The sequence below is a fragment of the Crinia signifera genome, chromosome 3 (genome assembly GCF_055691185.1).
Source record: "Crinia signifera chromosome 3, ASM5569118v1, whole genome shotgun sequence".
In the NCBI taxonomy this organism is placed as follows: Eukaryota; Metazoa; Chordata; class Amphibia; order Anura; family Myobatrachidae; genus Crinia; species Crinia signifera.
Window position 1 is genome coordinate 170,823,298 of NC_139219.1, and position 12,488 is coordinate 170,835,785.

General features: G+C 45.8%; 1 protein-coding gene across 2 annotated transcripts in view; it reads right to left on the bottom strand.

Annotated features, from left to right (window-relative positions):
- Positions 1-1,292, bottom strand: part of SOBP (sine oculis binding protein homolog) — a 162,298-nt gene extending 161,006 nt beyond the window's left edge. The window contains exon 1 of one of the 2 annotated variants that reach the window (XM_083176942.1): positions 824-1,292. In XM_083176942.1, coding sequence (XP_083033068.1) covers positions 824-919 — 96 coding nt within the window. In that variant the 5' untranslated portion in view covers positions 920-1,292. The remainder of the gene's footprint in view (positions 1-823) is intronic. The other variant, XM_083176943.1, reaches the window with a different exon arrangement.
- Between the last annotated feature and the right edge of the window lie 11,196 nt (positions 1,293-12,488).

Sequence of the window (12,488 nt, forward strand, 5' to 3'; positions counted from 1 at the left end):
GCAGCCCCAGAGGGGGCGTGCAAGACTGTAATTAACCATTTCAATTATATGTAACGTTCTGAATTGAGGAAAGGGGGCATCACTCGTAGAAATAATCATATACATGTGCAGGGTCGCAGACTTATATTATTTATTAGTAACGTTTTACAGGAAAGATATAGAAGTGGCCTCCCGGTCATCTACTAGGCAGAGATATGACAGATCTGTCCATGTACAGTGTATATATAATCTGTGCAGCCTCTCCACAACCTGTATGCGGTTTCCACAATAGTCTGATGATAGTACAGCACCCCTGCTATCTGTTATAACAACATTGTTAAAAGTCTACCAGACTTTTCTGACAACTTTAGTGATGACTATAAATGCATGAAATTAGCTGGTCATGTTATACAGAATGCAGAGGTCTCAGTGACTCCCGGGCAGCAGCATCGGATGGAGCACACTCAGAGCAACCTCTGTAGCACATCTGGGTGGCCAGCCAGAGCACTGCACGACCGCTGCACACAGTCCCCGGGGCTCTGTCACACAGACAATCCCACAGTCTACAACAGCAGCGCGATCAGAAACAATGTAACACGACATGAGAAGTCACTGTATGGACAATCACCCAGAGGACTGGAGACAGGGTGTGTTTCTAGGTGACAGCAGCCACACTGCCACCCCTGTGGGGGCCACACCACACTAGAGCACGCCATGTGACAGCCCTACTGAAAATCAGATCTGGTGAATGCACAACACTTCGGCAGGACTGGGGATGTGCACCCGGGAGGCGGGGCTCGGCGACCCCCATGCATCCTGCACATAATGACAGCAAGCACCTTACCTTCATCTCCTCGTTGATCTCTCTTTTTACAGGGTGTGCAGGCTTCCTGCTCCTCTTATTTTCTGGGGGTCTCCCTTCTTTTTCCATTTCTGCCATGTCTTGTATAGTTTGTGATGATGAAATGGCTGCTGCGCTCAAAGAGTACTGGGGGGGAGCAGGAGTGTGTGAAGGGGGGGGGGGGGGGATGATGATCCCCTCTATCTAGAGTTGAAAGACGTCAGGGATGGTGTGAGGAGGTGAGTGTGCGGGGAGGGCAGGGGATGCCAGGCTGCTGCCAGGTCAGCCATGTTCCGCCGCTGTCCGCATGAGTCCTCCCCAGCCTGATGCCGCCGCTTTGTGTGTGAGTGTGTGAGCGGAGTGTGCACGGCTGCTGTCGCGCTGTGTGTATGTTTGTGTGCTGATGACTGAACGTGAAAGAGAGGGAGGAGAGACAGAGAGAGCTCCTTGTGTGGAGCAGCAGAGGGGGTTAGTCCCTCCCAGACTGGGAGAGGAGGAGGAACTCCCAGCTGCCAAAATCCCATCCTCTGCCCCCTACGCTCCAAGTGATGCTGCTGCTGATGTGCTCCAACTAGCGCTGCTACTAGGGACGTCCCGGGTGCTATACCTGCCACGTACAGTATCTTACCCTGCAGCCCCGTACCCCGGGGGTGACAGGAACATGCAAGAAGAGGACATGTATCACTATCACACACACACCCACACACACACAAACACAGAGTGTGTCCATACACACACTCATTGTCCTGCCATACATAAACACACTCAAAGCCAACACACATAGTGCTACTATATACAACACACATACTGCTGCCATACACACATAGTGCTGTCACACACACACACACATAGTGCTGCCATAAACACTCATAGTCCTGCCATACATAAACACACATAAAGCTGCCATACAACACACATACTGCTGCCATACACACATAGTGCTGTCACACACACATAGTGCTGCCATACACACTCATAGTCCTGCCATACATAAACACACATAAAGCTGCCATACACATAGTACTGCCATACAACACACATAGTGCTGCCATACAACACACATACTGCTGCCATACACACATAGTGCTGTCACACACACACATAGTGCTGCCATACACACTCATAGTCCTGCCATACATAAACACACATAAAGCTGCCATACACATAGTACTGCCATACAACACACATAGTGCTGCCATACACACATAGTGCTGCCATACACACTCATAGTCCTGCCATACATAAACACACATAAAGTTGCCAAACACATAGTACTGCCGTACACACACATATATAGTGCTTCCTTACATATACACAAAGTGCTGCCGGGCACTGCCAGGATCAACTGCAGCGTCAGCGCCAGGCGTGAGCTAGTGTGCCCTCATGTAAAGCACCAGGGGACATACTCTTTTATATGATATTGCTAATACAACATATGTCGGCACATTTGTATTTTCCTTAAGGTCTATGATGTGTTATAGGGGAATTAGTGCAGCTCCATCACCCCAGATACTGTAGCTGCTGTAAGTTCCCGTGTGCACACTGTGTACTGGCGGTTTGGGTACCAAAGGTTTCCCGGATGCTTTCTGCCATCGGCTGGTTTTGCAGAATGTGCAGAATGATATTGTAGACCTGCATTTTCTCAGGTGCTCCTTATACAAAGGCAGCAAGGGATGGGAGCGGGGCACACCGCCGCCACCTCCCCCAACTCGGTGTGACAGCTGGATACGGAGGGGGAGTGATGGGCAGACGTGATGGGCATACCAAGCTCCCCGGCCGGTCACACTGCCACTGATGAGGCGGATGATAAGGACCCGGCCGATGCTTATGCCTGCAGCCAGTAATCACAGAGATGAGAATGGGATGTGTGCCTGTCACTATGGTGGAAGTAGCTTCTGCCATAAAGTGTTACAAATCAGTCACAGCAAGCCAGCCTTATATATTTATTAGTCTTTTTTGTGCCAAAATAAATGTAGCAATATGTCAATATTATTTGTTTCATTAAATTGTTACAAGTGCTTGTATTATAACAAATGCCCTATTATAAATCGTGCAAAACTGAAAAAAAAAATAAAAAATACAGAATATAGATTTACACATTGTTTAACATATTTCAATACCTTATTGTTAGTGCTTGTATAGAGGAAACACAATTCAACCAAACACATCAATACTATTAAATTAGAAGCAAATACACATTTGTCTTGAATTTGGTTTCTAGGTAATAATGTGTAAGGTAACACTGTAAATGTGAAGGTTTCTCTTAGAGATGGACAGCAAATGGTTCATCATCAATTGAAAACCATTGTGGGTGAATCGGAGTAGCAAGACAGGGCTTAAGATCCCCATACACTATGGCAGCAGATCCAAACCTTTTTACTTTCTCATACCCTTTGATTAGGCCTTTCATTTATGAGTACCCCTCCTCTTAATTTGAAATTTCCACAATACTTACAAGTGGAGTGGAACTGGGCAGTATGCGTGTCCTTGAATCTTAATACTGGAGTAGTGTGCAGTCTGGAGTCTGTGTTTGGACACTGGCTTCCTCCACCCATGTCAGCGCAGGGCAGATGATCCCTGATGTCTGAGGGCACCAGTGGATTGCTGGTTGGGCGAAAGTATGAGGAGTCGCTGATGATACTGCACAGGGGCGGATCCAGGATAAAATGACAGGGGGGCACCATGATAAAAGAGGGTTTAGGTGGGGGAGGGGCGGTGTTAGTGGTGCCAATGTACATGCTAAGAGAGCGGCAGAGAGAGGGTGGGAATGGGATTAAAAATAGGCCCTGTCATTTAAAATACGCAGGCCCACCATGGCGACAAAAGTGAAGGATGTAGTTGTGCGCGCGCTGAAGGCACGCTCTGGAAAAGGGGTGTGGCCACTCAACTGAGTGTAGTGTACAACACCATATACAACTTCTACACATTATGCAACAAAATACTAGACCCCATTATACTTGCCCCTTACACATGATGCCAAATGGAATGAGCCAAAATTCACATAATGCCACACGGATTGAGCCAAAATTCACATAATGCCTCAAGGATTGAGCCAAAATTCACATAATGCCACACAGATTGAGCCAGAATTCTCATAATGCCACACGGATTGAGCCAAAATTCCCATAATAACACACGGATTGAGACAGAATTCACATAATGCCACACGGATTGAGCCAAAATTCACATAATAACACACGGATTGAGCCAGAATTCACATAATGCCACACGGATTGAGCCAGAATTCACATAATGCCACACAGATTAAGCCAAAATTCACAATACGCTTCAAAAACAGGGACATTGTCCACCAAAGGAGCGCATTAAACATTTACACCATAATGTTCATTACACGTTAAGTTACACGCCATTATGTCCATTATGTATTATGCCAAACACCATAATGCCTATTAAAAATTATGCTACATAAGTGCTGCTTATCTACATGCTCATTGCCAAGGGTTCCATGCTTACTGCCAGAGGTTCCATGCTTGTTGCCATGTGGGATTACATGCTCATTGCCAAGGGGGAATACATGCTCGCGGTAAATGGGGGACAGCCGCCGCCAAGCAGAAGTGATAGCCACTGACAGAGGCAGAGCCTGGCTGTATTCAGAGCACTGCAGGTCCCGGCTATTTGAAATAATACCCCTTTCACACCAGAAAATGCATTCCCAGGTTGGCCCCTTTTACACCAGTCTAGTCCCTGCATTTTCTGGTATGGGTTAACCAGTTATCTCATTTAACCGGCTATATCTTCGGAACCAACTGACCCATTTACATGAGACAAGTATCATATTGACAAACTTTTGAGTGGGCTTTGAATGATTTTGGTCCAGTGAAACTGGAACATTTGGTTCCAGAGTAATCTGCCCTCAAAAAACATGAACAGCTATGAAATTACATTAAAAAGAAAAATCGGTTTACATGCAATATCTCTGGAATCGATTGACAAATATGGAACAGCCTGGTATCATATTGAAGGTCCATCGATTTGGAATTGAATGAGGTCAACCACAAGCTTCTGTGATGCCAGGGGGCCAACTGGCAGCCATCGGAACCGAGTGGGGGTCGGAAATGACGGGTCCCATATTATCATATGGGCAAAAAACCATGCCATGTTCCGCCGCTGTCCGCATGAGTCCTCCCCAGCCTGATGCCGCCGCTTTGTGTGTGAGTGTGTGAGCGGAGTGTGCACGGCTGCTGTCGCGCTGTGTGTATGTTTCTGTGCTGATGACTGAACGTGAAAGAGAGGGAGGAGAGACAGAGAGAGCTCCTTGTGTGGAGCAGCAGAGGGGGTTAGTCCCTCCCAGACTGGGAGAGGAGGAGGAACTCCCAGCTGCCAAAATCCCATCCTCTGCCCCCTACACTCCAAGTGATGCTGCTGCTGATGTGCTCCAACTAGCGCTGCTAGGGACGTCCCAGGTGCTGTGGAAGGAGAACTGTGACCATACTATACCTGCCACGTACAGTATCTTCCCCTGCAGGCAGCCCCCTACCCCGGGGGTGACAGGAACATGCAAGAAGAGGACATGTACCACACACACACACACACACACACACACACACAGAGAGTGTGTCCATACACACACTCATTGTCCTGCCATACATAAACACACATAAAGCCAACACACATAGTGCTGCTATATACAACACACATACTGCTACCATACACACATAGTGCTGTCACACACACATAGTGCTGCCATACACACTCAAAGTTCTGCCATACATAAACACACATAAAGCTGCCACACACATAGTACTGCCATACAACACACATAGTGCTGCAATAGAACACACATAGTGCTGCCATGCACACATAGTGCTGTCATACACACTCATAGTCCTGCCATACATAAACACACATAAAGCCATACACATAGTACTGCCATACAACACACATAGTGCTGCCATACAACACACATACTGCTGCCATACACACATAGTGCTGCCATACATGCTCATTGCCAAGGGTGAATACATGCTCGCGGTAAATGGGGGACAGCCGCCGCCAAGCAGAAGTGATAGCCACTGACAGAGGCAGAGCCTGGCTGTATTCAGAGCACTGCAGGTCCCGGCTATTTGAAATAATACCCCTTTCACACCAGAAAATGCATTCCCAGGTTGGCCCCTTTTACACCAGTCTAGTCCCTGCATTTTCTGGTATGGGTTAACCAGTTATCTCATTTAACTGGCTATATCTTCGGAACCAACTGACCCATTTACATGAGACAAGTATCATATTGACAAACTTTTGAGTGGGCTTTGAATGATTTTGGTCCAGTGAAACTGGAACATTTGGTTCCAGAGTAATCTGCCCTCAAAAAACATGAACAGCTATGAAATTACATTAAAAAGAAAAATCGGTTTACATGCAATATCTCTGGAATCGATTGACAAATATGGAACAGCCTGGTATCATATTGAAGGCCCATCGATTTGGAATTGAATGAGGTCAGAGCTTCTTGTGTGGAGCAGCAGAGGGGGTTAGTCCCTCCCAGACTGGGAGAGGAGGAGGAACTCCCAGCTGCCAAAATCCCATCCTCTGCCCCCTACACTCCAAGTGATGCTGCTGCTGATGTGCTCCAACTAGCGCTGCTAGGGACGTCCCAGGTGCTGTGGAAGGAGAACTGTGACCATACTATACCTGCCACGTACAGTATCTTCCCCTGCAGGCAGCCCCCTACCCCGGGGGTGACAGGAACATGCAAGAAGAGGACATGTACCACACACACACACACACACACACAGAGAGTGTGTCCATACACACACTCATTGTCCTGCCATACATAAACACACATAAAGCCAACACACATAGTGCTGCTATATACAACACACATACTGCTACCATACACACATAGTGCTGCCATACATGCTCATTGCCAAGGGTGAATACATGCTCGCGGTAAATGGGGGACAGCCGCCGCCAAGCAGAAGTGATAGCCACTGACAGAGGCAGAGCCTGGCTGTATTCAGAGCACTGCAGGTCCCGGCTATTTGAAATAATACCCCTTTCACACCAGAAAATGCATTCCCAGGTTGGCCCCTTTTACACCAGTCTAGTCCCTGCATTTTCTGGTATGGGTTAACCAGTTATCTCATTTAACTGGCTATATCTTCGGAACCAACTGACCCATTTACATGAGACAAGTATCTGCCCTCAAAAAACATGAACAGCTATGAAATTACATTAAAAAGAAAAATCGGTTTACATGCAATATCTCTGGAATCGATTGACAAATATGGAACAGCCTGGTATCATATTGAAGGCCAATCAATTTGGAATTGAATGAGGTCAGCCACAAGCTTCTGTGATGCCAGGGGGCCAACTGGCAGCCATCGGAACCGAGTGGGGGTCGTAAATGACGGGTCCCATATTATCATATGGGCAAAAAACGTTACAGCTTTGCAAGGCGATATCTCCGGTTCCCGGGGGGCTAGAGATACGGGGCTGGGCTCGTTGGAAAGCCCTGGTTCCTAACTACAAAATGTAATGACAGGGGGGCCCCCTGAATCCGCCACTGATACTGCAAACGGAGCCGAAAGTGATGCAATGTGGTTCCTCTTCAGGCTCTTCATGGTGATGGAAGACTTCTGCCATTGGTAAACTTCCTATTTTTCCACCATTACCATGACTATTAAGTACCCCCAACCATTCTGTAGAGTAGGAACTGCTGTACTTGAACGACTTCTCCAAGTCACCCGCGATCCCCCAGGAACCTCCCGGGTGGTAGGAATGCATGCAATAAACTGTGTCCTTTTATGCTGTCCTTTTGCATATGATGTATCATATGCAATCCTCGGCCAAGCATGGCGGGAGGCGTGGCTGAGTGACTTTCCTATAGTGCATTGGGTGCAATCCTCAGGCTCCAATGCGATGCGCACAAAGCTGATTTTAACAACATGAGATTTGGATGCTTTTCATGCAATGTATTGCCACAATCTCATGAAAAGTGACCAAATTACAGAAGAACCACCCAAGTGTATGGGCACCTTTAGGGACAACTCTCATGAAGGATAAGCGGTGGGAGATAAAATGTTGCTGTATCACCATCAGAACCCAACCAAGAATGATAAAGGAAACAGAAGTACTGTACATGAACACAGAGAGAGACCTTGGGGGAAATTTACTAAGATGTGTATTCTACTTCACATGTGATGTTGCTATGGGCAACCAATCAGAAGCTACTTCTGATTTATTTAGCAGCCTCTAGAAGATAGTAGACAGGATCTGATTGGTTGCATATAGCAACATCACATGTGAAGTAGAATAGACATCTTAGTAAATTTCCCCCTTCTTATCTGTGCTGGTGTGCACTCATTCATTGAGGGGTGTACACACGGGGAGATTTTGACTAATGGACAATTTTGACTAAGCAATTTTGACTAAGCAATTTTGACTAAGCAATTTTATGAGAGATTTTGGCTCGATGCACTGGAGATTTTAACTAAGCGATTCTGTCTAAGCAATGATAGTTTATGATCTAGTCGAAATTTTCTTACCCGCACAGTCAATCTATGTTAAGCAATTTTATGAGAGATTTTGGCTCGATGCACTGGAGATTTTAACTAAGCGATTTTGTCTAAGCAATGATAGTTTATGATCTAGTCGAAATTTTCTTACCCGCACAGTCAATCTATGTTAAGCAATTTCTGCTAGACAATATTGACTAAGCAGGAGAAAAATATGGAGATTTTGGCTAACCTTCTAGGAGATTTTGACTATCTAGTCAAAATCTCCTGTTAAAAGTTCTGTATGTGTACACCCCTTAGGGTAAGAATTTTTGCTAGTAATCTAGTAATAATTTATTTAATAAGAGTATCAGGTTTCCATAATGATTTGATGCTATCATATTTTGGAAAACAGCACATCCAATAAATATAGAGTAGGTAGTGCCTACAAGTGGCAGAGAGTCCAGTGTTCACAATAAAATAACATTTAATAAATTAGAGATGTGCAGGTTCAGATTTACTCGGTTCCAAATTATCGCAAGTTCGGATTTTTCTGATTGGCTATTGGTTGTCACTGCTGGACCCTGTCGACCTAACCCATGTCGACCTAGACTCACGTCGACCTTCTTGCATGTCGACTTAAATGCATGTTGACCTAACGGTGTCGATCTAATGACTGTCGACCAACATGCTGGTGACCTAATAAATCACACCCAGAGAAATAATTAGATATTAAGTGGCTTGCAAATAAATAGAAACATAGAATTTGACGGCAGATAAGAACCATTTGGCCCATCTAGTCTGCCCCTTTTTTTGTGCAGCTATCCGCAGGCCTGTGACAACCAATTTGAAAACTTGCACTGGGTGGGATCTCACTCTGGCGGGGTGGAATATACCTGATCGCTGGTCTCCAAAAATTAGCAGCCGTGCGATTGGGTCTGAATTAGGCCCATTGTGCTGAGTGAGAAGAAAATAATTATCACAGTGAATATATATTTGCAAGCAAGAAAGCCCATATTGCAGAAAGCGATGTTAGTATCAGTACTTGCAAAACTTCCCAAAATATATTAAAACTAATGTTATATAGAATCAAAATAAAAGGCACTTGCAATTGCATTTGCGTCCATCTCTGAATCAGGCCCTGTGACATCTTAAATTCTGCCAGTGTGGCCCAACCAGGAAATAAGGCTCTGTGGCAAAGAGCAGAAAATATCGTAGTTCACTAAAAGACAACGTTTATGAGTCATGTTACCAACCTTTATACCAATGCGTAGTCAATGGTTGAATTGTCAAATAATAATAAGAGGGCATCCATGACATGTACCAGTAGTAATGGGAAAGGCATCAGACAGAAATCCAACGTAAACAAATGATCAGAAGGATCTATAAAAAAAACAAAATAAAAATGTATAATCTCGTCCTGGAAGCCAAACTAAGAGAACAGTACAAAGGAAAGCCCTCAAAATCACAGCAGTGGAGTATGATCGTACCATGTAATTGGCAGAATAGAAACTGATATACTGTAGAGCAGTGATGGCTAACCTTGACACTCCAGCTGTTGTTGAACTACACATCCCAGCATGCCCTGCATCAGTATTACTACAATATTAGTACAGCTTGAGTGTCAAGGTTAGCCATTACTGCTGTAGAGTGTTACAATGCGTCTAATTCAGCATGTATAGCTAATTATAGGATTTGCAATCTGGTCAATTTTCGACTACCTGGTCGTGCTCATTGTTTGCACTGAGCATGCTCAGATGCAATTTGCAAATAAATACGCATCGCAGTCACACCTTTATTGACAGGAAGTCAGCATTTAGGTGTGGAAACATGGCATTATCTTGGTGTAATTGTTAAAATGCAGGAGTCATCAAACGTGTTTTGGGTGGGTCTCTTCACTTCCGGCCAGGTTTTTTTTAGCAGATTAGTGGAAGACCTAGATGTAATGAGATGGAATTTTTTTTGCAAGGGGCACTTACTATTTCTTTCTGGACAGTGACTTCCTAATCACAAGGAATTTATTTTTCTCTAATCAGCGATCCATGCTGAATTTGGCTCAGTATTCACTTATGAGACAAAAGTAAGCCAATGCACGAATAAAAGTTATGAACCAGGAAAAAAATAAGTAAAACTAGGTCAAATATCAACCTGTTGGATTATGCAACCGCCAGACATTATATAAATTAAATTCCGGAAAGAGATTATGCGGGATGTGGTCACTAGGTCTACAAGCATTAGGTCGACACCACTAGGTCAACATGCATGGAGGTCAACATGAATGAAGGTGGACATGCATTAGGTCAACATGGGGAAGGTCAACAGTCAAAAGGTTGACATGGGTTTTTTACACTTTTTATTTGAGCCGACGTGCTGACAGGTGATATTTTATGCCCTACCATCCACTATAGCGTGTTGGGAGAATAAATAGTGCCCGAACAGCCAGCCAGCCATGCAAAGGGAAACAGTGCTACGTTTCAGTGTCCATGTCGACTGTGTCGACATTCCGGACAAAACATTTTTAAACCCCATGTCGACCTTTTGACTGTTGACCTTCCCCATGTTGACCTAATGCATGTTGACCTAACCCATGTCGACCTTCAGTCATTTTGACCTTCAGTCATGTCGACCTTCATGCATGCCGACCTAGTGGTGTCGACCTAATGCTTGTCTCCTCTCTTTTTTCACACCTGCCTAAAACTTTTGTACAGTATTGTATATAACTTCCAACTGTCATCCAAACCTCATCACAGAACCACAGCTCTACAACTGTAAACACTAGCATAATTCACAGAGACACTACTCCCAGGAAAAAAGCCTATCCCTGCTTCACTGACAAAAGGACACCATGGGCGAAATGTAATAGGGTGCGATTTTTTTCGTAAGAAAAAAATCGCACCAAATCGCACCTTTAAAAATCGCGTTTTTTGCCGCGAATTCGCATATGTAATGAGATGCGAATTTGCGGCAAAAAAGTGCGATATGGTGCGATTTCGGGCGCTTTTTAAGTACTGAAAATGTGCGATTTTCAGTCATGAAAATCTGCACATTTTCAGTACAGTGCGCTGTGTAGAAAAAAAAAAGAAAAAAAACGGCGTGCGGTCCCCCTCCTAAGCATAACCAGCCCCGGGCTCAAAAAGCCGGTGCTGGTATCATAAAATCAGAGGGACAAACAAATAGGGGTTCCCTTGATTTAATGAAACCAGCACCAGGCTCAAGGTCCAGCGTTGGTTCCCAAAATACGGGGGACAAAATTACTAGGGGTCCCCCGTATTTTAAGAACCAGCACCAGACCCAACCAGCCAGCAGGGTAATGCCACAGCCGGGGGACACTTATTATATAAGGTCCCGCGGCCAAAGCATTATCCCCGTGGCTGGTCAGCATGGGCAGGGGTCCTGGGGAAGTGGGGACCCCCCCAATGAAGGGGTCCCCCCCTCCAGGACTTACCAGCCCATGCTGAAAGTCCGGGGCTGTCCCCGATGCCCCTGGGCGGTGGGCATCGGGCTGATGCAAAGTGTAAAAAAAAAGAATAAAAACTATTGTCTTCTACTGTAGAACTATGAGTCACAGCAAGCCTACCCCGCATGCTGGGACTTGGAGAACCACAAGTTCCAGCATGCGGGGCATTAAAGGGCCCGCTGGCACTTGTAGTTCCGGGGCCTTGGTCCGAGAAAGTCGGCTCCTGATTGGCCGCTAGGCGGCCAATAGAATCATTCTGAGAAGAGGCGCGGAAGATGAAACATCTCTGCGCCTCTTCAGTCCGTGAGCGGGTACCAGCCGGGAGCAGCGCGTCTGCCGGAGAAGATGCCGAGGTCGTCGCCGGGGACCAGGTGAGTAGGATTTCCTTCCTTAGGTACCCCTTTTGGACTACTTCGGATCCTGGACCCCGGAGACATCAGCCCTGGATCCCAGGACCCCGGACCAGCCCCGGAACCAGGACCAAGGCCCCGGAACCGGACTCTTCTGTCCTGGAGCCCCGGACCCCGGACCCAGGGACCGACCTACGGGCTCAAGGTAGGTAAGTATCAGTATGTGTGTGTTATGTATGTATTAAACTTTTATTTTTCAGGGTGTCAGTGTGTTTTATTTAACTATTTTTTGTACTGTAGAACTACAAGTGCCAGCGGGCCCTTTTATGCCCCGCATGCTGGGACTTGTGGTTCTCCAAGTCCCAGCATGCGGGGTAGGCTTGCTGGGACTCATAGTTCTACAGTAG